General features: G+C 50.9%; 1 protein-coding gene across 6 annotated transcripts in view; it reads right to left on the reverse strand.

Moving 5' to 3' along the window:
• Nucleotides 1-7,027: 7,027 nt before the first annotated feature.
• Nucleotides 7,028-25,253, reverse strand: part of ST3GAL4 (ST3 beta-galactoside alpha-2,3-sialyltransferase 4) — a 35,026-nt gene continuing 16,800 nt past the window's right edge. For 2 of the 6 annotated variants that reach the window (XM_036099306.2, XM_036099307.2), the window contains 10 exons: nucleotides 16,384-16,459; nucleotides 15,999-16,083; nucleotides 15,504-15,584; nucleotides 13,475-13,572; nucleotides 13,188-13,248; nucleotides 12,554-12,649; nucleotides 12,268-12,457; nucleotides 11,450-11,599; nucleotides 8,015-8,158; nucleotides 7,028-7,712 (listed from right to left, as the gene is read on the reverse strand). In XM_036099306.2, coding sequence (XP_035955199.1) covers nucleotides 7,626-7,712; nucleotides 8,015-8,158; nucleotides 11,450-11,599; nucleotides 12,268-12,457; nucleotides 12,554-12,649; nucleotides 13,188-13,248; nucleotides 13,475-13,572; nucleotides 15,504-15,584; nucleotides 15,999-16,083; nucleotides 16,384-16,399 — 1,008 coding nt within the window. In that variant the 5' untranslated portion in view covers nucleotides 16,400-16,459 and the 3' untranslated portion in view covers nucleotides 7,028-7,625. Of the gene's footprint in view, nucleotides 7,713-8,014; nucleotides 8,159-11,449; nucleotides 11,600-12,267; nucleotides 12,458-12,553; nucleotides 12,650-13,187; nucleotides 13,249-13,474; nucleotides 13,573-15,503; nucleotides 15,585-15,998; nucleotides 16,084-16,383; nucleotides 16,460-25,253 lie in introns of those variants that run through there. The other 4 variants (XM_036099305.1, XM_036099308.2, XM_036099303.2 and 1 more) reach the window with 4 other exon arrangements.

The following is a 25,253-nucleotide window of genomic DNA, read 5'->3' on the forward strand; positions in this document are numbered from 1 at the left end:
AATCCCTCAAAGAATTGCTGAAGGGATAGGAGGTCATAAGTAAGAACTCGGTGAAAGAGAAGAACAGAGAGGGGGGAAATTAGCAACACCTGGAGGTTCCTGGAAAGTTGCGGCCTTGAGAAGGAGCCTGGACTGCACTCCGTGCCCACCTCGGTTGTCCCCAGCCCTATTTCCTTCTTGCAGAAGAGTGAGGGGCACAAAAAAGCTGGTAAAGGGAGGGGTTAAAAAGAGGTTTTGAGGCAGAGGGAAGCCCTGGATTCTCCTGTAGGTGATTTCAAATGAACTGAAATGAGCGCTTTACATTTGTAATCTTATTTAATCTTCACAAAGGATCACCATTTTACAGACCAGGGAATGCGGCTTCAAGAAGCCCAAGGTCACAGGCTAACAAGTGGCAAATGTGACATTTATACACACATGATCTCCCCTGTGAAATATTTCCACCCAAAACACAAACTCAAGGCTGCGGTCATCCTAGAATATGATGCAAATGGCTGACGGCAAAGGCCACCTGCTAGTTCCCACTCTGGGGCGGGCTCAGCAAGGAGGGACCACAGCTCCGTTAGGAAGGCGGGTGGGACTGGCATCCTCCACCTCAAGTCCCCAGGCGACCTGGAAAGACCACACTCCTGGGAAACAAAGCTATCCTGTGTATCCAGTCACCCCCACCCCCACCCAGACCAGTATCCAGTTTTCTGATAGTGTTAAAATTCATTATTGGCTCCCAGGCCCTGGATGGGAGCCTGGTTTCTGATTCTCAGGCTCGCTATCAGTCTGGAAAGCCCGGGGTCATTTCCAGTACCTCTTCAACTTTCATGGAACAGGAAACACTCTCACATGATGAGCTAGAATACCACAGCAAATCCGTTTCTGATGAAGCTGATTGAACCAAGTGCTCTAAAGTAATAGGGCCTCAAAGCTGCCTTTGAGCTTCCGGAGTGGAGAGGACCCGGGGAAAAAGAAAATAAACATGAGGCCGTCCTTGGGAGGCTTCTCAGAACAAGAGGAAAGGAGCCAACGGGAAATCCATTTCTCACTGCCTGCATGGGAGGGACACGGGTGTGTAAGTCATGTGCTATTATGGAACTTGAACCGAAATCCCAAGGTCCACACCCTAGGTTCCATTAGCTCTGCCCAGGTATCGTGTGTGCGGTTTATGAGGGCACCAGAAAAAAAGACCAAGGCGGGGGGGGGGGGGGGGGAGTCCTGCCATTAGTTTATGCTCTAGGAAGGTTCCCTACAAAATAAACTCTTTATTAAAATTAGAAGTATAAGTAATTTAAATAAAAATGATCTTAATTTGTATAGAGATTTTTATTTAAAATACCACCTGCTGTGCTTATTTTAAGACTAAGGACATCTCCGCTAAATCTTAAATTTTACTTCCCTTTTACAAAAGTCTTTTAAAAACCCTCTTATCTAAGTTGTTTTTAGGAGATGTAACCGTATACCAGCCATTTATTTGCAGCTTTAGCATCAAAATTACCAGCGCCTTTGAGAATCACTGATAAGGAGCTCTTGCTCTCACTCTGATGGTTACTTGTTGTTAGTGGTAAGGCTCCAATCATCTTTTCCCCAAGCCTCTATGTTTCAGTCTCTCTAACTAGGTCATAAACTGGGGGAAATGAGACAATTTCAAGCTAGTCGTCTGTCTAAAAATAAAGATTTGTTTCCCTGGATGAATACATGTTTGTTATAAGGAGAGGAGGACCATCCGTTCTGTCTCTCTCTAACTGCTATTCCTCCTGGGTCCATCTCCCCCTCCTCTCTAACGGCTAAGTCTTTGACAGACGCTAAAAGCTTTCATTATCACAGGCCCTGTAGGTTTCTTCACTCCTACACAGCCCTCGTCTTTAAAAGGCCTTTTGTGAACACACGCCATTCACAAGCGACATCACTGAATTGTGGTCGACATCCCTGGTGCCACTCCATGTTCCCAGGGCTCCTCTCTGGGACAGTCCACGCAGCCCACCCCCAGGGCTAGGACGTCCTCAACCCCTGAGCTTGCTGATCAGGGACCCTGAGCTATGCAAAGACATCTCTTTCCTTTCCTTCTTAACCTTCTTAACCTATGGCCCTTGGAAATACATATATATTTTTAAGATTTTATGTATTTATTTGTCAGAGAGAGAGAGAGCGCACAAGCAGGGCGAGCAGCAGGCAGAGGGAGAAGCAGGCTCCCTGATGAGCAAGGAGCCCGATGTGGGACTCGATCCCAGATGCCTAACCGAATGAGCCACCCAGGTGTCCCGGTCCTTGGAAATATTTTGGAGTGCTAGGAAACCATTCGAATAATGCTCCCTTTTAACTGTCCTCTGTGCCATGAATCCAAATTATTAATGTTCAAAGACAAGGTAAATGAAGTCTCAGGAAACAGGTCTTCTTTGGGAGAATCTGGGTCTTAGTTAACTGGGGCTTCTCCAAAATCTGTTACCAACTATGCAAGGGGAAAAATGCTACTCGGGATAGGAGCTGAATATGGGGACTCATCCCCTTGAAGGTCACCTTCAATTAGGCAGAGACATTGTCGGGGGGATTAAATTAAAAGATACCACTTTCACCCCCTTTGTAAGGAAATTAGAGGGCCCTGCTGCCTGACCCGTAGGCAGTGTATCCATGACACTAACGGACATTGCACTTGGGAGAAATACTGAACGAAGAAGGAATTTTCCGATAAGAACCTCCTCTCTGACTTTTAATTTAAAAGTTTCGCTAGCTCTCCTGCCATGTGTGGCTACAGGAGTGGGACAGAAACCTACAGAGAGAAAGAACAGACAGGAGAGACTCTCCCTACCAGATTGTAACTTCTACTTTTGTGAGTTTTTTCCTCAGGAGAGAAACACATCTTTAAGCAAGAGAAGATACTCCTTAAGTGTTAAAGTTGGTGATGTCTGTAAATAGTGTTTTAGGAAGCCTCAGAATGATAGATGGTTCTGGAATAGCTTAGTTCAGTAATTCCAACTTCTATCCCTAGGGTGATTTCAACATCTGAGCCTTCTCTCATTCCCTCCGCCCAGCTCCACCCTCCCAGTCTTGCCATGAGAGAAAGCTGTGCCTCTGTCGAGGGGTGGGTGGGCTTTAAATTGTTCATCTTCTCCAGGAACCTAAAGTCAACCCCCAAAAGTTCATTTTTCCCTAAAAACTTTTGTCAGATCGCCTGTGCTAGCCTCCCTGGACAGGACTGTGGTCTCTCCCACCTGCTCCCAGCTCTCTGTAATCACTTTCCATGAAGTGGAGCCTTCCGATACATTTGCCGCCCCCCCCCAAATCTGACACCTAATAATGAGCTTCAAGGTTCATTTCCCGGGCACAGGATCCCCCAAGCGTCTTACGAGCGGTAAACTCACTGCAGAAGAACTGGACAGGAGAAACAGGCTAACGCTACAGACACTCACCATATATCCCTCCTTAAACTTTTAAGTTGAAAATTTTTCCTGGAACTGCATCTGGATGCAGAACCATGGGAATGCTCAAAACTAACAGAGTTTACTGAAGCTATGATTAAGACATTGAAAGGTCAGAGGGTCTAGAGGAGAGCATCCCAACTCTGAGATCTCGTCCTTGTCAACCTTGGTTTAGGAACCTCCTCCTGCATGCCATCAAAATGGATCATGTTGCCCAAGAAACCACTTTCTCCAAAAACCCCTAAAGGCATCTGACTTCAACTTGAAAACCACTGCCAGAGAGCAGTTTGAACTCACTGTTCATTGTTTGATTATGCAAAGCCTGCATTTGAGTCATTTCGCCAATGTCGTATTTAGCTTGTGGGTGATTTAAAGACAAAGACTTTTCTGTAACCAGCCATCTCAGTACCTGGGCAAATTTGGCCCTACAGACGTGTACCTCACCTGTTTCGTATGCTTTCCGGGATTTTCCATCATGTGAGGCAGCTTTTCAATCTAATATTTATATCATACTTTACAGTCTACACAATGTTTTCACAACCGTATTCCCATTAGATCCTTAAAACCTCACTGTGAGATAGGCATGCATAATACAGATGGAGGAGCAGAGGTGTACTTGGCTAATTACCTGACAGCAGGGAGAGCCCCGGATCCGACCATCCGTATTTTTTGTGCATTACGCCTTTTGCCGCCTCAAAGACAGAACTGTTTCCAAGCTCAAAGTTTTTCATAAGCTAGACAGCCTCTGGGGTAAAGCAACTGGATGTATTTATGTCCTCAGAAAGTGTAAATAAAAACCCGAAGTGTCCAAAATTAAGGCAACACGAGGTGTTGTGAATATAGAATATCATTTATTTAAATGTGTTCCTGAGCTAGGTAAAAGGCTTCATTAAACTCTTGTCTTGCCCAGCTAGGCGGTTGAGCTGGGGGTCCCTTCACTTCTCCGGGCCTCAGTTTACCCCACTGTCCACACTGGATGGAGCGCTCTTCCGCTCCCTCGCAGTCCAAGTCTGTTTCGCCCCGGCCTCTGCGGTGAAGTCAACGGCGGTCACGCGAAGGAGCCAGCGGGAGGCAGAGGAGCCCCGGTCTACAGGGGCTGAGCAAACCCGGGTAGAAGGGGGCGGACCCACCCCCCCAGCCCGCCCCGGCCTCCCCCTGCAGCCGTCGGCAGGCCCTGAGCCGGTTGCCAGGGAGGCGCCGGCCTCGGACGAGGCGGGGCGCTGCGGTGAGCGCCCCAGAGGACTCCGGGTAGACTGCGGGAGGTCGCCACCCGTCCCCACCCGCTTCCCACAGCCTTCAGCGCCAGCCCCGCGCCCGCGACGCATGCGCGCCCAGGCCTCCGCCGCCGCCGCCGCCGCTGGGGGCGGGGCAAACGGAGCGCCCTTGCTGCTGCGTGGCCCGCCGCCCGCGGGAGAGAAGCGCGCGTGCGCCTAATTAACACCCTTCGGGGACACCAGGGATTAGGTCGGGCTGTGCGCGCGCAGACCGTGGGGTTGAAAGAGGCCGTGAGCTCATCCTGGAGTCTAGACTGCTGGAGCGGTGGTTCTGGGTGCTTGTTAAAATTCCAAATTCCTGAGCCTCCTCCCCAGCGGCCTGGATACGACCCAGGAATGCATTCTTAAATCACCCCCAGATAGTTCTGGTGTAGGTGGTCCTCATTGGCTGGACCACGCTCTCGTCTCAATGAATGTAGGAATCGGAGCTTAGACATGGAGAAATGACTGGCCCACGGTCATACAGAATGACGTGGCAGGGCCCGGTGTAGAGCCCGGATGTGTAGACTTGCACTCAAGCGCTTTCCCATAGTGTTCCCTACTTCCCCTCCTGCCTCATTTTCAGGGCACGTTTGTTTAATCAGTACCAGGCCGACGGGGAGGCAGTTCATTCCCATTGGTTGAGCTAACTGAAGAACGGCAGTCCCTTTCTCAGAACACCAAAAAACCCCATCCAACGACTCCAAATCGAAGCTCTACTCCCCGCTCTGACGTTGGGCCAGTACTGACTCAATCTGTAATCTGCACTGGGGCTGGGGCACCCTGGAGAGAGCTGAGCCCACCCAAGGGAACAATGGCCAGTTTAGATATATATGCCCCCTCCCCATACACACTCTTATCGGTATGTACTTGTGAAAGACTGCATACGGCATCAGAGGCATAACCCAACAAGAATGTAAAATGCTCCCGTGTCTCTATGCATGTGTGTGGAGTTTAGGGGGGCGGGGTGGAGGGGGGAATCTGACCCATCCCTGTGTGCTGGATTCTGGCTCAAGTTTAGGCATGTTCAGTAAGAGACAGTGGCCCCAGTCCAGGACAGCTGGATCATATGTGCTGACAGCCACTTTCAATGGCCCTGGATGGGGAAATGGACACTCCCTTGCATACCCTCACGAGAAGCTGCTGGGGAAGCCTTAGAGATAAGCAGAGCTAAGATCCCGGCACACGTTCACACTCCTGTTGGAGTCAACAAGTCGCCCCCCACCCCACCCCGCCACCACCCAGGTTAAAGCCTGGGAGACAAAGCTTGCCCGAGTAGAGGGGAGAGGGCAAGGGGCTGCAGAGGCTGGGGCCCTATTTGCTTTCGGAATCCCCCTCTCCCCTGGGGGGAGAGCAGTTGGCAAAGTAATGCCACCAGGCTTCTGAGAGAGCAGGCAATTCTATTCCCAGCGATACTCCTCAGGACCGTTCTGTGGCACGAGGCTGGGTGTTCTCAAGGCTACTCCCACACTCGGCCCAGAAGTGTGTCATCTTCCTCTGCTTCTCCCAGATCTCTGCCCCTCTTTATCTGTCCTGTCCCAGTCTCGCAGTCTCAAAACCTCAAGGCTGCAGCTCTTTCCGAGAAAGCCAGGAACGCAGCTGTGAATCCCATTCCCTGTGGGGGAGCTCCAGCTCTCCCTCCTGGCTCCAGATGTAAAGGAACAGCTGTGGGGGTGGCAAGATGCCCGGCTGGCAGCTAAGCAGGCCTGGGAAGATGGAGAACAAAGCGGGGAGATACAGGCAAATGGCAGGGCTCTCATAATTCTAGAGACCCACAGAAAACAGCATTTTGTCCCCTGGCCCGGCAACTGGCTGGATAGGCTTTGCCAAATCCCTCAGACGCTGCCCAAACCCTGCCCATCCCAATCCTGGCAGCCTGGGCCACTGGGCAGGACCTTCTGTAAACTCCATTTTATGACTCCCACTTAATCTCAGAAAGGAAACTTGGCTTCCTTTGTCTTACTCCACCCCTGTCCTCAAACACACACCTCCCAGCATGAGGTTTTAGAAAAGAAAGGCTTGAGAGGGAGCGGGGAGAGGAGGAGAGGGTTCTGCCATTCCCATCTGGCATCCTCCTGCCTCTCCCTACCTCTGAGAAGTAAACCAGGATGTAGAGAAGCCTGCTCTGGGCGCCACCTGCTCGCCTGCTTCACCAGGGTGACAATGAATGACTTGGCACCAAGCACTATACCCAGTAATTATTTCCTGAATGACCATGGCCTCCTCTGGGTCCCACAGGGTCCCAGAGACACTGCTGGTCTTTAACCAGCCTGTCTAGTGCTGGGGGCCGGGGGGGGGGGGACACTGTTGTGACCCACTTGCCCCCTCCATGTCCTCCCCAACCTGAAGGACACAGGGTATCACAACTGCTTCCATTTTAGGAAAAATAGTTTAATGTTAGGTTTCAAACCTCTTTTCTAGATGAGGTCCCATTCTCCGTGGAACCCCCATCCATCCCACTGCTCTTCCCAAGCCCGCTGGGAGGTAGCAGCCCCTCTCTGGAGGGCACCCACCCGCTCCAGACGCCCCTGCCCTCCTGGGAGGCCTGCTCTGGGTCTAGGCTGTAGCGGACCCAGCACTTCTGTGTTTTTATCAAAAGTGGGCAGAACACTGTATTTTGCCCCCTTTTCCGATGCCATGGGACCAGCCCGTGGCACATTCCTACCCTTTAATTAAATAGCCCATTAAATAAGCTCCCGGCGCTGGTGGAGAAGGGGTGCCACAGCATAAACCCCGCGCCTCAGACGGCCTCCCGCCACCCGGGGGCCTCCACCCTGACTGGATCCGGCCGCCGCGAGAGCCGCCAGGGGCAGGGCCCCGTCTCAGGCCCGGCCAGTACCAGGACCCCTCTGCACACAGCGGGGGAGAGTCCAAGCAGGTCATGCTGGCACCAGGCACCCCCACAGCCATGGATGGGGCCGCTCAGGTGGCAGAGCGGGCGGACTGACGGGTACAGCTCCTGCCCGAGTCAGAAGAACGTGAGGTTCTTGACTGCTCCCATCTCCAGCATCCGCTTGATGGCCAGGGCCTCCTGGGAGACATTGTGGCCTGACCCCTGTGGAGACAGCCAAGGAAGCAAACTGAGGGACTCCCAGGGACCTCCCCGGCGCAAGAAGGTCTCTCTGGTGCTCCCCACAGCCCCGCCCTTCTGGGGGCTCCCTTCCCTGGGCTGGCTCCCGGAAGGAAGGAAGGACCTGTGTGGCCAGAGACAGCGGACTCAGGCCGGGAGCCTAGGGGTCTGGGTTCCACCCTCCGAGTGACCTCACCACGAGCTGCCTCTTGGGCCCCTGGCACCACTCTCACTCACCCAGTGTCCCCAGCTCCGCCCCAGCCAGCTCAGGAGCAGGGGCCACTTACCGCCATTGACTTGAGTGTGATCTGTTCGTAGTAGTGAATGGTCTGCTTCCTGTTGTGGGCATCTGGGTAGCCAAAGCCGGCGATGTGCACCAGGTCGCAGAGGTGGAGGGCCAGTGTGATGGCCAGCAGGCCGGTGGTGGGCTTCTGAGGGACAAGGGGTGGGGAAGGTATTAGAGGGAGCCCTGCTCCTGTCACTGCCTTCTAGGCCAGCAATTTGCAACAGCCTTTTTTTTTTTTTTTTTTAAGATTTTATTTATTAATTTGACAGCGAGAGACACAGCGAGAGAGGGAACACAAGCAGGGGGAGTGGGAGAGGGAGAAGCAGACTCCCCGTGGAGCAGGGAGCCCAATGCAGGGCTCGATCCCAGGGCCCCGGGACCATGACCTGAGCCAAAGGCAGACGCCCAACGACTGAGCCACCCAGGCGCCCCTGCAACAGACTTTCTTTTCCATGGAAATGTTCTTCATCTGGGCGGTCTACACCGCAGTCATGAGCCACATGCGGCTACCGGGCACGGGAGTGGGGCTGGAACTGAATCTTTCACTTTATTTAATTTTATACTTAATTAATTTAATTGACTTAAATTTAAATTTAAATAGCCACAGGTAGCTCAGGGCTACCAGACTGGGTAGGATAGCCCAACACAGCTCGGGGAGGGTTTGGGCCTTGAGGCATGATGACGGCAATCAAGATGACAATAATGACAATGGTAATTATCGTCACCATCTATTACCTTTTGAGCACTGTGTGCCAGACCCTATGTTAAGTATTTACCCCGTATAATACGTGAGTGCATCCGATCCTCACAAAAACACTTTGAGGTAGACGCTATCATGGGCCCCATTTTACAGATAGGGAAACAGGCTTACGACTCTTCGCTCAAGGAATGTAAAGGTTCTGCTCTCTGCTTTGGAAAACCTCCCCTCTTTCAGAAAACCTGGGGGCTCTCTCACTCATGGGCTGTGTGCCTCTTTTTGAGGGTGGGCTCTCCCGTTCCGTAAAGCAGGGATAGCAATACTGTTCCCACCCACCGTATGGGCTGCTATGGGGCAGGGGGAGACATACTTTCTCCATCCCTAATTCAGCCACGGGGATGGGCAACCTGATACTCTAACCTCACAGACCTTGCCTTCCTCAGCTTCAACAACCTGCCTTCCTGACTGCTTCGGCTGCCCACTCCCATTTAGGAGCCGCTCCCTGGACCTTGTCGGCCCAGGTTTTTCCCAGTGTCCCTTCTGAGCTCTTCTGTCATTTCATCCGTCCCTTCCTGCCAGGGCCTTCTGTTTCCCTCCTGTTGCTTTGACCACCACTATGTTATCTTATCCAGTCCATACCTTTGCCAAACCACATTTCCATGGCCTGCTAGCCAGCTCTGCCTGGTCACCGGCTCCTGAAACCTGCCAGACTCCCCTCTCCCCCTGTATTCCCTATACTAGTTAAGCACGTTACCACCCAGCCAGCTGTCTAAGCTGGAAACCAAGAATTGTGATAAATCTCTCAACTTCACCTGTAAAATAAATGGTGTAGCAGGAGGTCCCTAAGAACGACCCTTGAGTGCATGTGGAACCTACAAATCTGAGACCTAGTACATTACAGTCTATTGCCCAACAGGTGCCCTTGGCCATAAGATAGAGATCATCCTGGTGGGCTTGACCTACTTACCCGAGCTTTTGCATCTGGGTCTAGAGGTCAGTCATGGAGGAAGCAGGGGTGGGAAGCCCAAGAAGGATTTATCATGCCGTTGCTGGCTGGAAGGTCGAGGGGGCTGTATTGCAAGAAACCCGCAGCATCTCTAAGAGCTGAGGGTATCAAGGCTGAAAGCCAGCAAAGGAAATGGGACCTCAGTCCTGGAACCACAAGGAACTGAACCCCTCTGACAAGAAGGACCCTGGAAGCGTGTCCCCCCGCCCCAACCCCACTCCAGCCTCCAGATAAGAACTCAGCCATGCCCTGCTGGACTTCCGACTGCCAGAACTATGAGTCCATCCATAGGTATTGCTTTAAGCCACTCAACTGTGGTGATTTGTTAGGCAGGCAGGAATGGGAAACCGCTACAACAAGGGCATCTCTTCCTTTTCCCCTCCCACGGCCAGAAGCTGGATTCTGGTCCTTCCCCCTCTGCCACACAGCCCATCAGGGGCATAAAATGCCTCCTCTCTGCTCCCCTCAGCTTCACTTGTGCTAGAACTCAGTGCTAGAGGGGCTGGTTGGTCTTGCCAAAGGAAATACCTTTTTCCCAAGTCTCGCATGATGGGCCCCATGACCCCTCAAAGGCCCAACTCCAAGACCACCTCCTCTGGGTGGGTGGGGGGCCTCCCAGCCAGCCCCACACAAAGGTCTGCCCCTCCTCCCAGCTCCTACAGCATTTGGAACAACTCCCTACTGGGGCATTCTGCCACTCCATGTTGCAACCTGTATGTTTATTCTGCTAGACTGAGTGTCCTTAGGGCAAGGTGCATGTCTTACTCCCCAAGCATGCAAATATGGGGCCTGGGACTGAGCAGCCACAAAAGGATGCTTTCAACATATGAAGCTGAATCATAGTAGATATTCAGTGAAGAATAAGATTCTTGATGCAAAATTTGGCAAATACAGTGAGCATCCACTGTGTACCAATCTCTGCGATAGGCATGTTACATAATTATGTTTTTAAATTCTACAAGGGCCTTAAAAGGTCAGTACTAACACTATCCCCACCATACAGATAAAAAAAAACATGGCTGCAAGTGGCCGATCTGCCCAAGGCTACGGGGTAAGCAGGACAGCCGGGTCCTGGCTATGTTTACTAGTTACCTCTGACAACTATCCCACACAGCCTCTCTGGGGGCTCAAAAGGCACGTGTGGAAGTCCTTGGAAAGGGACGAGCTGGTAGCTAAAGCCCACCAGCTGAAACAAAAACCATAGCTTGCAAAACTGTATCATGACTCCCAAAACTGACATTATCACACCAAAGCAGGACACACAAGACAAACTGAAGCTCGAGCTCCTTTTAACTCATTCTGACTAATCTGTTCCAAGATAAGATCACAGATGAAATGACCCTAATAGCAACTGCAGAAACCCCAGTCATTCAAAAGTCAAGGCCACAGACTGTTCCAGCAACTCCCTAATTCATAAATTCTGACCGTGCCTGCCAAAGCCTCTAACTCTGGCCCCAAGCCCTATAAAAACCCTCCCCCAACTTCCTACTTCGCAGATGCCCCCACGGTTCTCAAAAGTACGCACTCTCCCTTCCGGCAGCCAAATAAACCAGACTGAATACCAGGGAGTGCAGCAAGGTGCGGTCAGGAGGCTGTCCCAGGTGCTGTTCAAATGCAGACTGCTGTCTCAGTTGTTACTTTCTCCTCTCCTGGGGTCCTCCAGGGCTTCCCAAGCCTCTAGAAACGTCCCACCCCAGAAACTAGAAACTCCCCTGCCCGCGGCCCACCATCACCTGCACCTGCTTAATCTTGCGTGGCTGTTGCATCGGCAGGCTCAGCAGTTTGTCAGCTGCAATCTCCATGAAGAAAGGATTGAGAATCCGAACCTGCCTGGGGTTGACATCCCAGATGAGGGGAGGCTGCTTCCAGAAGCCCTTTCGCACCTGCGGGGCACAGGATTGGAAGGGAGAGATGAGGGTGTGCGAAGACCTGTTTCTCAAGTCCAGCCTGGTGGTCCTGAGCCAGCAGATGGGGTCCACGTGATGGCGGAGGCCCCCAGGAATGCAGGGTTGGGGGGGAGGTGGAGGCTAGGCCCGCACCCAAGAAGGGAAGGACAACCAGAGAGGAGTGGGGAGAGAGAGGCGGGAGGGCCCTGCTCCGACCACTGCCCGCTTCCAAAGATATTCAAGCAGGTGGAAGCGGCTTAAGTGTGGGGCTGTGTAAACACTTGGCGAAAATGCTAGATGGGACCGTTCAGCATCTGACTCAATGAGAGAAAGACACAGTGGACACGACCCGGAAGGACAGATCTCCTGTTCTAACCCAGCCCCCATCTGGAAATGACTACTGACCAGCTCCTCTGCTCCCAGGTTCCTCACCAGCAAACACATATCCTGGCAGCTTCCCTGGCCCAGGCAGCCTCAAGCTTGGGGTGCCCCCCGACTCCCTTGCTGCGGCGGCTTCTCAGAAGCCCCACAGAACACGGGGTTCACGCCTTCCCCTTGTGGGCTCTTTAGGACCACAGGGCAGACGTTGTGGAGCGTGAGGTCCTGAGACGGGCAGGGTCCCATCCCTGAGGCCTGACCCCTCCCCTCCCCGTGTCCCCACCCACCCTCTTCTTATCACTCAGGATGGTCTCAATCCAGTGGAAGTCCATTGCCTTGAAAGCTACCAGGACGAGGAGTGTGTCTGGGTTGTTCTCCACTTTGGGGTTGAAGTGGGCTGACTCGGGGTAGAAGAGACGCATGGTGGTCTTGGAGCCCACGTCCCCCTCGTAGCCGGCCACTGGTGCGTTGTTCAATCTGAAAGGCGGGGAGGAGGATGTCCGTCACCCAGAGCCCCATGGGCCGGTCGACAGTCACTCCCAAACAGAAGGGACGAGGGTCGGTCCTACCGACCTGATGACCACGTCGTACTTGTTGATGGCGTCTCCCAGCGAGCTGTTGCGCAGCCGGTGCCCGTTCCCCACCACCACGCAGCGGCGACACTTGAGGCTGCCATGGGGAGAGGGGGATCAGCCCCAGGAGCGATCCCTGCTCCTACCCCACTTAACTCCTGCCCTGGGTCTGCCCGCGGGCCTGGCCCCGGATTCCCTCCCAGGCCGCCTCAGCCCCCCATCCCCCAGGGCCCAGGCATCTCCAAGGAGTCCTGCTTATGGTCCTGCGGACTCCACAGCCCTGGGCTTTAAGGCTAGAGGGGACCGAGCAGAGCACGGAAGACGGAGGAGGGGAGGACGGAGGGCTCCGGTGGGGACCAATAAGAAAGCCCGTTTCAAAGCCCCCTCGCCTGGTGCCCAGGCCCGCCTGTTGCCACGGCAATACCCTGCCTGCTAAGGCACCCGGATGCCCAGGCTCAGTTGCCGTGGACACTGGCGTCCCTGCCTCCCCGGGAGACAGGCAGGCTGGGAAGAAGGGTCAAATTGCCGCAGGGGAGCAGAGATAGGAAGGCTCGCTGGGAGGTGCTGGCCCATGACTGTCACGTAGGGGCAGGAGGGAGAGGGCGCTCAGCCTCAGGGCAGGACTGTCTCCTTACCTCTGGATGCTCTCTGGAATGGAGTAGCTGGTGATGGCTAGAACCCGGAGAAGCAGGTCTTCTACGAAAAGACGCAGATTGGGAGGGGCCCATGACAACAGCTAGCTTTCCAAAGGCTGCCAACTTTCCCTCCGCTGCTCCTCAGAGCCTCCACTGCCCCCGCTCCTCCCCTGACCCCACATCGGAGCCTGGCTCAGAACGTGGGTACTGGGACCGCGGGCAGCAAAGAACAAGAAGCAGTGTGGCCGAGGGGAGCCCACCATCCCCCTTTACCCGGCCGCTCTTACCACTCCCTTTGGTCCCGTAGGGCAGCTCATAGGCAGACGGCGTCTTGACCCAGAAATAATCCTTCAACTGCAGGAAGATGGGCTGATCTCGGGAGTAGCTGCACAGAGGTGAGAGCAGGGCGGGGATGAGAAAGGAATTCATCTTCAGAGAAAGACAAGTATCATATGACCTCCCTGATATGAGGAATTTAAGAAACAAGACAGAGGATTATAGGGGAAGGGAGGAAAAAATGAAACAAGATGAAACTAGAGACGGGGCGCCTAGGTGGCTCAGTCATTAAGCGGCTGCCTTTGGCTCAGGTCATGATCCCAGGACCGAGCCCTGCATCGGGCTCCCTGCTCAGTGGGGAGCCTGCTTCTCCCTCTCCCACTCCCCCTGCTTGTGTTCCCTCTCTCGCTGTGTCTCTCTCTGTCAAATAAATAAATAAAATCTTAAAAAAAAAAAAAAAAAAGATGAAACCAGAGAGGGAAACAAACCATAAGAGACTCTTAATCTCAGGAAACAAACTGAGGGTTGCTGGAGGGGAGGGGGGTGGGAGGGATGGGGTGGATGGGTGATGGACATTGGGGAGGGTATGTGCTATGGTGAGCGCTGTGAATTGTGTAAGACTGATGAATCACAGACCTGTACCCCTGAAACAAATAATACATTATATGTTAATAAAAAAAAAAAGAAGAAGATAGTAGGAAGGGAAAAATGAAGGGGGGGGAATCAGAGGGGGAGATGAACCATGAGAGACTATGGACTCTGAGAAACAAACTGCGGGTTCTAGAGGGGAGGGGGTGGGGGGATGGGTTAGCCTGGTGATGGGTATTGAGGAGGGCATGTACTGAATGGAGCACTGGGTGTTATATGCAAACAATGAATCATGGAACACTACATCAAAAACTAATGATGTGGGGCGCCTGGGTGGCTCAGATGGTTAAGCGTCTGCCTTCAGCTCAGGTCATGATCCCAGAGTCCTGGGATGGAACCCCGCATCGGGCTCCTGGCTCAGCGGGGAGCCTGCTTCTCCCTCTGCTTCTGCCTCTCCCCCTGCTCATGCTCTCTCTCTATCTGTGTGTCTCAAATGAATAAATAAAATCTTTAAAAATAAATAAATAAATAAATAAATAAACCAAAAACTAATGATGTACCATATGGTGACTAACATAACATAATAAAATATAATTAATAAAAAAAGTAAAGTAAAAGAAAAAAAGAAAGGGATTAATCTTTTTTTTTTTTTTTTTTTAAAGATTTTATTTATTTATTTGACAGAGAGAGACACAGTGAGAGAGGGAACACAAGCAGGGGGAGTGGGAGAGGGAGAAGCAGACTCCCCGCCAAGCAGGGAGCCCGATGTGGGGCTCGATCCCAGGACCCTGGGATCACGACCCGAGCCGAAGGCAGACGCTTAACGACTGAGCCACCCAGGCGCCCCGAGGGATTAATCTTGAAGAAGCCAGAATCAGGTCGGGTCAGGCCCCTGACTAATAGTATATATAGCATATATAATATATAATGTAATTATATAATATTTAATACTATAATAATATATCATATATATTATGTATTTAAATATATATTATATATTTATATATTTAAGATATATACTATATATTTTAAATATATAATAATACATATTTATATTACATACTTACATAATAATAAAATAAATAACAAAATATTATATATTATGTATATTATATCTAATATAGAATAACATTGTATATAATAAATATATTACTTATATGAAATAATATAATATTTTGGGCCCTTGCAACCTCCAACTCAATATATAAATTATATTTATATATTATATGATCTTGTATATAATAATATAATATTACATATTATATTATATTACACATACATATATATGTTCACGGGCCTCTCTTCCCCTCACGGGCTCACCTAACGCATGCCCACTAATACGTTTCCCTCCATCTAAGCCAGCACTGAGGCCCCTACCCTGTGAAACTCCCCATCCACCTCACCCCGTGCCCTGCCCCCATGCCCTGCCCCACCTCAGCCTCAAGTACTTACTTGCCAAACAGCTTAGAGGCCTTCCTCTCTGCCTCACCCTGGAAGCATGGCTCCTTCTTCTCTGGGATGGGAAAATAAAAACTAGAGACAGAAAAGGAGAGGAGGCAGGGGCTCCAGTCAGACCTCTCGGGGCCCAGGGGCCAGCATCCCAGGCAGCCTCAACCTTCTCCCATGACATTGGTCCCAAGGTCCCAGAGAGTGATGTGCAGGGTAGAATCATCTCAACCCATTTGCTCTGAGACCAACTCATTGCAGATCCGGCTCTCCTTTCTCCTGAGCTCCCTGGGTGAGGACCCTGGGGAGGCATCACAGACCCTACCCCCAAACCCACTGCCTAACCCTCCCGGAAGGATTTCATGCTAACAGCTGAAGGGAGGGGTCATACCCTGGCCCTCTGAACCCTCCTGGCCCCACTAGGTCCGCCACCCCATGACCCTCCATCCCTGAGCCCATTCCTGAGAAGAACCGATGGAAGGACAAGGAAGCTGGACTCACAGCTCAATGTACCTGTCTTCTCGGGAGATGGAATACCACACCATGACGACCAGGACCAGAGCCAACATGGCCAGGAGCTTCCAGCCTGCAGGGCACATGCACAGAGGAGCTAGACAGAGACAGGCAGGGACAGCCCCAGTGCACCGACCCTGTTTTGGGCCCCTGCAACTTCCAACTCTAGCAGACCCGGCCCCGGGCTCTCGCCCAGCCAGAGTTTTCTAGCACTGGGGTTGGGCCTGTGTTTCTACCGTCCTTCAAGATGGAGAGAGGGCCCCTTGGCTATCTGCATGTGCCTCCAGAACCCCCAGGGGGTCGCAGGATGATGCTGAAGACTGCTTCTGGGGGCCCATCCTTCAGGGTGGGGGAGCCCTGGGACAACACTCACGGGACTTGCTGATCATGTTTCTCAGCAGGTAGCAGGGTTCCTGGGGAGAGCTGTCATCCCGGCTGCCTCGGGCCACCTAGGAGGTTAGGAGTCACAGGTGTGTGGTCAGCTCTAGAAACCTTCTACCTAGATACTAGAGCAGGACACACCCACAGCCCGCCTTCCCTGCTCCAGAAGGCACAGAGCTGCTTCCAGCGTGGCCATCCAGAGAGCGGACATCCTCCTAATCCCTCAAACACAGCATCAGGGGTCCAGGGGGGGCAAGGGAACCCAAGTCCCACTCCTCAAACGTGAGGTCCCACGCCAGACTGGCCTACTCCAGCTTCCCTGGTGTGGTTTCTCTGTCCCCTTCCTCAGTTTGATCTGGGAAGGGCCAGCTCCAGGAGGCAGATGAGAACCTCAACCCACCTTTTATTTTATTTTATTTTTTTAAAGATTTTTTTAAATTTATTTATTTGACAGAGAGATAGCACAAGTAGGCAGAGCGGCAGGCAGAGGGAAAGGGAGAAGCAGGCTCTCTGCTGAGCAGGGAGCCCGATGCGGGGCTCGATCCCAGGACCCCGGGATCATGACCTGAGCCGAAGGCAGCCGCTTAACCGACTGAGCCACCCAGGCGCCCCTCAACCCACCTTTTACATGGAAGTGGACAGTACAAGAGTGTGATCTGTATTTTATGCAGCTGAGGTTTATCTATTCTCCGCCATCCAAAGCAGTCCCTTAGTTCTGGCTCCCACCCACCTCTCCATCCTCAGTCTCCCACTACTCCAGCCAAACGCATCCACTCAGGCCAGGCATTGGGGGGAAGGTGGGCTATGGGATGGTCCTCCAGCCCTTCTAGACTCTGGCTAAATGCAAACAGTGTCCAAGCCCTCATCGTCCCAGCACTGGGGGAAGCTCCGTGAAGGCAAGTCTTTGAATGGGAGCTCAGGGAGGAGGGAGGGTCCGGTTGGTCAGAGGAGATGGGAGACCTCTGGGGTAAGGGTGAAGCCGGCATGACAAGGACAGGGCTCTGGAAGGGGGTCAGCTGTTATATGCACATAAGCAAAGAGGTCCCTACACACAAACTCAGCCAGGGCCACGCTGCAGAGACACGGGGGAAGGAATTCAGGCAGCTTGCACACAACACCAAGAGGTGTGGGACGCCAGGCACCATTTTTGTCATCCATGCAGTGTTCCCCAGTCACCTGAATAAGAAGAGTTACCCTGGACCGCTTCCTGAAAACACAGATTCGAGGGCTCCTCCCGGGGATTCCTAAATCAGACGGAGCGGAACCTGGGACAGGCATTTTCACAAACAGCCCAGGTGATTCTTATGATCCTCGTGGAAAAGGAGGGAAGCTCTAGTGTTTGTGCTCTCTCAGGGCGACCTGGAAAACCTCACATTATTTCTTCAGGGCAGGAGACAGCATCAGGATGAGAGCTGGTTTTTGTTAGAAATCATAAATCAATTATCCTGAACTTTGTCCTATGACGGAGTCAATGTTCTGCCCCCAGGCTCTGCTCTGAGTCCATAAACACCAAAAAATGAGTCTTGGGAGGGGGCGGAGTGAGGGGTAGGGACCAAGCCAGACACCCCCAGGAGAGTCAGGAGCACCCATCCCCAAACCCCAGTAGGGATGGAGGATGACCCTATCCAGTAAAGAAAAGTTCTGGATTTGTAGTTAGAAGACGCCAACGAAAGCCACGGTTCTAGTAACTTCCCTGGTCACTCCTCCGAAAGTGGTATGTCTTCTTCCATACCTACCTATAGCCACTGCCAATTCATTCCTTACCCCTGCACGGTCCAGAGCACTTTTCCTGATCTCTACCGAGCTTAGTTACTTACTTGCTTGCTTTCTGTCTTCCCCACTGGAAGATGAGCTCTGTGAGGGTAGCAATGCGGTCTGTCTTGTTCCCAGCATCCAGCACACTGCCCAGCACATAGCCCGCGCTCAGGAAGTACTGATGAATAGCTCCTTGGGTTACTTTGGGAGTCACTTCTCCCTCTCTGACCCTCAGTTTCTTTGGTTGTAAAACTGGGAAGTTAGCCTAATAGATGCTTGCAGCTCAAAATACATTTATCAGATCAGCACCACGGGCATCACTAGGGATCTTATTAGAAATGCATAATCTCGGGGTGCGTGGGTGGCTCAGTCAGTTGAGCGTCCGACTCTTGATTTCTGCTCAGGTCATGATTTCAGGGTCATGAGATGGAGCCCCGCGTCCGGCTCTGCACTCGGTGGGGAGTCTGCTTGGAGAGTCTCTCCCTCTATCCTCCCCGCCCCCCCGCTTGTGCTCTCTCTTTCTCAAATGGATAAATAAATCTTAAAAAAAAAAAAAGAAATGCATGATCTCAGGCCCCTCTATACAGACAAAATCAGGATCTGCATTTGAATAAGATCACCTGATGAATCATATGCACATTCAAGTCTGAGAAACACTGGTTCAGGTGGATGTTTTTGACCTTGAGTGAACAGGAGAATCGCCTGGGGTGCTAAAAATTTTTAAAAATAAGAAATAATTAAGAGCGTCTGGGTCCCACACCTAGGAATTCTGACTTGATGTGTCTGGCCCAGCACCGGAATTTGCGCAAACACCGCAGGTGATTCTAACATGCCATCAGGGTTAAGAACCACTGAGGAGGATGAGGAGGATAAGGATGTCCGCATGATGGCCAAAGCAGGCTGCTCAAGCCTTGATGTGTGCCTTCTGACTCAGTGGGCGAGGCTGGATACGAATTCTACCCAAATCCCAGGTGGTGCCCTGCCACTCGGCAGGGACCACACCCTGTGCTGCAAAGCTCCACACCAGGATCCTTCCAGCCTGAACATCTCCTGACTTTATGAACCACACCCTCTCTTCCCCTCCACTCTCTCAGTCTTCATGACCAGGATTCACTCCATTTCGCATCAGCTCCCGGTGTATCGGGAGGTCACAACACTGGTCGTGACCCGACTGGCACAAGGCCAGCCCCTGAGGAGTTTAAAAACATACAGAGGCCTAGGTCCCATTCTCCAAGATTCTTATTTAATTGGTTAAAGGCAGGGTCCAGGCATTCGTAAGTGAAAAACAAAACAAAAACACCCCACCTCCCTTCCAGGAAGCCAGGATGGACAACACCACATAGAGCGAGCTCCACAGTAACTGAAAGACACAGACTCGGCTGCCCTCCAGGCCCCACCTGGGTGGAGGAGACCTTTGGCAGTGGGAGTGAACAGAGCTGACTGGTCCAGATCCCGAGCAACAAGACAACTAGCCCTCTTTGACCTCTTCCCCAGAAAGCGTGCCTGGGTATGTCTTTGTTCCCAAGCGGTGCTGGTGTGTGCGAAGCAGACCGCCTAGGCTTAGAGCTTGCTCCAAGACCCCCAATCAGGGGTTTCACCAGCCCAGCCTCTCCCCTTGCTGGGCCAAGCCAAGGCCAGAGCCCAGCAGCCACGGACATTCGGGGAGCCCGAGCCTCGGGGCGACCCCCAGCCTTCCCCCAGCCGCTGGCTGCCCCGCATTATTGACCAGGCCGTCCAGGTGCGAATGGCCACAGGCAAAGTCACAGGGGAGCACCTGGGCGGGAGAGCAGGGCTCCGCTCCACTCATGTCCCACGCGCAGCAGCGCCGCCTGCCACCAACCGCCAGGGAGACCAGCTGGGCCACCCATTAGGCCACGCTGACCCCGGGGCAGGGCATCCGCGTGCTCTCAGGTGATCTGCCAAATCCACAGTGTCCCCCGCTGACCTGAGGCTGTGACACTGCCCCAGACCTCGCTGAAGGGCAGAACGCGGGGCGCAGGGGGAAGAATTAACCCCCCCATCCCCGTAAGCAGCCGCCACGCCTCATGCTGTAAGGACACTCATAGCCTCACACGCAGCAAGTACCCAGCAGCTACCTGCTGGAGCGAGAGGAACAGAATGCATAACCGCCCAAGGGCACAACATGATGCCAGGTGCCTCAGAGCCCTGGGGCCCATCAGAGGGATAAGGCTGAGTGTCCCTGAGCAGGGGCCTGGGCTGACCAATGCGGGCGGAAGCAGAGCCTCCATTCTTATTGGTTCAGAGACCTTGAGCAAGTCACATAATCGATGTCACCATCCCTTTGGTTCTGTAGGGAAAAATCTAGAGCTGCCTGCATGCCCCGACTAGACTCAGCCACCCCTCCCGTCCCCTCCTAATCCCTCCACCTGGACACCGATCCCCGGCTCCCCTCCCCAGTACCGTTCGATCAGGGATCCCCTTCTGCCCTGTCTCTTCCCGCTCTCTCCGCTTCACTCCTCTCGAATAAACAGACTTCAATCTCCCTCCTCCTCAGACAAAACAAAGCCCCTCTCTGCCTCTACGTCCTCCTCCAGTCACCACCGCACGTCCACCCTTACCTCCACTGGCCAGACCTTTGCATCTGTGCTTATCCACTCACGCCTTTATTAGACACCACCCCTGGCTCCCACCCCGATTTTCATACAGAAATAGCTCCTCCTCCTGAACCCATCAGCAGCCTCCTGGCAAGCCCGAGGAAGGTCTATCTTCCTTCTTCCTCCTCCTCTGAAGACTTTGATACTGTCACCAGATGCCTCCTTCTTGGCTTCCGGGTCAGGACTCTCCTGGTTTCCCTCCTACCTTGGTGACTGTTCTGTCACTCCCTTTAAAGGCTGGCCTTCTCCAGGGATCTGTGCTTGAACTTTTGCCCTCCTGCCTGTTTTCTTTTTTTTTTTTTTTATGTTATATTAATCACCATACATTACATTATCAGTTTTAGATATAGTGTTCCATGATTCATTGTTTGCGTACAACACCCAGTGCTCCATGCAATATGTGCCCTCCTTAATACCCATCACCAGGCTAACCCATCCTCCCACCCCCCTCCCCTCTAGAACCCTCAGATTGTTTTTCAGAGTCCATCGTCTCTCATGGTTCGTCTCCCCCTCCGATTTCCCCCCCTTCATTCTTCCCCTCCTGCTATCTTCTTCTTCTTTTTTTTTTTAACATATATTGCATTATTTGCTTCAGAGGTACAGATCTGTGATTCAACAGTCTTGCACAATTCACAGCGCTCACCATAGCACATACCCTCCCCAATGTCTATCACCCAGCCACCCCATCCCTCCCACCCCCCACCACTCCAGCAACCCTCAGTTTGTTTCCTGAGATTAAGAATTCCTCATATCAGTGAGGTCATATGATACATGTCTTTCCCTGATTGACTTATTTCGCTCAGCATCATACCCTCCAGTTCCATCCATGTCGTTGCAAATGGCAAGATTTCATTCCTTTTGATGGCTGCATAATATTCCATTGTATATATATATATATACCACATCTTCTTTATCCATTCATCTGTCGATGGACATCTGGGCTCTTTCCACAGTTTGGCTATTGTGGACATTGCTGCTATAAACATCGGGGTGCACGTACCCCTTCGGATCCCTACATTTGTATCTTTGGGGTAAATACCCAGTAGTGCAATTGCTGGATCATATGGTAGCTCTATTTTCAACTTTTTGAGGAACCTCCATACTGTTTTCCAGAGTGGCTGCACCAGCTTGCATTCCCACCAACAGTGTAGGAGGGTTCCCCTTTCTCCGCATCCCCGCCAACATCTGTCATTTCCCGACTTGTTAATTTTAGCCATTCTGACTGGTGTGAGGTGATATCTCATTGAGGTTTTGATTTGGATTTCCCTAATGCCAAGCAATACTGAGCACTTTTTCATGTGTCTGTTGGCCGTTTGGATGTCTTCTTTGGAAAAATGTCTGTTCATGTCTTCTGCCCATTTCTTGATTGGATCATTTGTTCTTTGGGTGTTGAGTTTAAGAAGTTCTTTATAGATTTTGGATACTAGCCCTTTATCTGATATGTCATTTGCAAGTACCTTCTCCCATTCTGTCGGTTGTCTTTTGGTTTTGTTGACTGTTTCTTTTGCTGTGCAAAAGGTTTTTATCTTGATGAGGTCCCAATAGTTCATTTTTGCCCTTGCTTCCCTTGCCTTTGGCGATGTTTCTAGGAAGAAGTTGCTGCGGCTGAGGTCGAAGAGGTTGCTGCCTGTGTTCTCCTTTAGGATTTTGATGGACTCCTGTCTCACATTGAGGTCTTTCAACCATTTTGAGTCTATTTTTGTGTGTGGTGTAAGGAAATGGTCCAGTTTCATTCTTCTGCATGTAGCTGTCCAATTTTCCCAACACCATTTGTTGAAGAGACTTTTTTTTTTTCCATTGGACATTCTTTCCTGCTTTGTCAAAGATTAGTTGACCATAGAGTTGAGGGTCCATTTCTGGGCTCTCTATTCTGTTCCATTGATCGATGTGTCTGTTTTTGTTCCAGTACCATACTGTCTTGATGATGACAGCTTTGTAATAGAGCTGGAAGTCTGGAATTGTGATGCTGCCAGCTTTGCTTTTCTTTTCAACATTCCTCTGGCTATTTGAGGTCTTTTCTGGTTCCATATAAATTTTAGGATTATTTGTTCCATTTCTTTGAAAAAAGTTTATGGTATTTTGATGGGGATTGCACTGAATGTGTAGATTGCTCTAGGTAGCATTGACATCTTCACAATATTTGTCCTTCCAATCCGTGAGCATGGAACGTTTTTCCATTTCTTTGTGTCTTCCTCAACTTCTTTCATGAGTATTTTATAGTTTTCTGAGTACAGATTCTTTGCCTCTTTGGTTAGATTTATTCCTAGGTATCTTATGGTTTTGGGTGCAATTGTAAAAGGGATCGACCCCTTAATTTCTTTCTTCTGTCTTGTTGGTGTATAGGAATGCCACTGATTTCTGTGCATTGATTTTATATCCTGCCACTTGACTGAATTCCTGTATGAGTTCTAGCAGTTTTGGGGTGGAGTCTTTTGGGTTTTCCACATAAAGTATCATATCATCTGCAAAGAGTGAGAGTTTGACTTCTTCTTTGCCGATTTGGATGCCTTTGATTTCTTTTTGTTGTCTGATTGCTGTGGCTAGGACTTCTAGGACTATGTCGAATAGCAGTGGTGATAGTGGGCATCCCTGCCGTGTTCCTGACCTTAGGGGGAAAGCTCTCAGTTTTTCCCCATTGAGAATGATATTCTCTGTGGGTTTTTCATAGATGGCTTTTATGATATTGAGGTATGTACCCTCTATGCCTATACTCTGAAGAGTTTTGATCAAGAAAGGATGCTGTACTTTGTCAAATGCTTTTTCTGCATCTATTGAGAGCATCATATGATTCTTGTTCTCTTTTATTAATGTATTGTATCACATTGATTGATTTGTGGATGTTGAACCAACCTTGCAGCCCAGGGATAAATCCCACTTGGTCGTGGTGAATAAACTTTTTAATGTACTGTTGGATCCTATTGGCTAGTATTTTGGTGAGAATTTTTGCATCCGTGTTCATCAACCTCCTGCCTATTTTTATAGGACAAGTTCATTCATTTTCAGAGGTCTGCCCATGGCTCCTACCCTGATGATTCAGACCCTTCAGTTCCTCCCCAGATCCCATCCTAGTATTTCTGGTTGCCTGTGGCACAGCCTACCTGGATGATCATTAACTCTTCAAACTTAATACGTCCCAAACTAGACACGTTTCTCCCACTCCACCCCTCCACCCCGGTCCCCACAGGATCATAAACTCAGTCTTCCAACATCTGCCCCTCCTCACACCACCCCTACTAAACAGTTACTAAACTCAATTGTTTCTACCCCATTTCCTCATTCCAACCAGTGCTCACTGAACTCCTACTGAATGCTTGGCATTGTCGGAGGCACTGGGGAGGTAAGGCTTTACAAAACCCAGCTGAGGGGTGCCTGGCTGGCTCAGTAGGAGGAGCATGAAACTTGATCTCAGGGTTGTGAGTTCGAGCCCCATGTTGGGTATTAACGATTACAAATAAGATAAATAAAATAAAATAAAATAAAACCCAGATGCAGCATGAAGGCCACATGGTCTAGAGCCTCTGAAACACTTTATTTTTTTAAAGATTTTATTTATTAATTTGATAGAGGGAGAAGGAGTGAGAGAGCACAAGCAGGGTGAAGAGCAGAAGAGAAGCAGGCTCTCTGCTGAGCAGGGAGCCTGACGTGGGGCTCAATCCCAGGACCTTGGGATCATGACCTGAGCCGAAGGCAGACACTTAACCTACCGAGCCACCCAAGTGCCCCTCAGAAACACTTTAGAATACAGTCCTCTATCTCCTCTTCTTGAGACACATTGAGTCTAGATCCCATTCCAATTCACCTGCTTCCTAATTCATCTCTTTGTCACAAGTCTTTCCCCATTCAACCCTTCTTTGGAACTGCCAACGTGGTATGCTTCCAAGAAATAATTTGGATCAAACCACCCTCCTGCCTCAATTTCTCCCCATTCCTTAAATGAAAAGCCAAAGCTCCTTAGTGGCAATCAGGACCCTTCACCCTCGGGCCATAGGTGCTGAAGGCGCACCTCCTACCCTATTCCCAAGCAAGCCAGAGGAGCTGCCTTTCCCCCTCCCCTCTTCCCACCTCTGCAGCAGGATACCCTGAGCCCCTCCCCTGCACAAAGACAACTTCACTCCAGCATCAGCTCAAAGGGCTCTTCCTCTATGAAGTCTTTTCCGACATTTCTAAGCAACCGATGTTTTTTTTCCCACAAAATATTGTTTATAACTTGCTTCTGGCACTTAACAGGTAATATAATTTCATATTATATAATTACTGCTTTTCATGTCTTGCCCACTATCTTATGGCCTCTGAAACTGGAGGCTTATTTATACCAAGAGTCTATCAGAGTACATGGATCGCACAAGATGCTTTACCACATAGTATCATTTTATGATATATTTTTTTTTTCATTTTATGATATATTAATATATGTTTTGTATCTGGCCCATGAGACTATGACCTCTGTTGTCAGGGAGACTTCTATATATTTTCAGACTCTATTATAGAGTTC

The sequence above is a fragment of the Halichoerus grypus genome, chromosome 11, assembly GCF_964656455.1.
Source record: "Halichoerus grypus chromosome 11, mHalGry1.hap1.1, whole genome shotgun sequence".
NCBI classification, from domain to species: Eukaryota; Metazoa; Chordata; class Mammalia; order Carnivora; family Phocidae; genus Halichoerus; species Halichoerus grypus.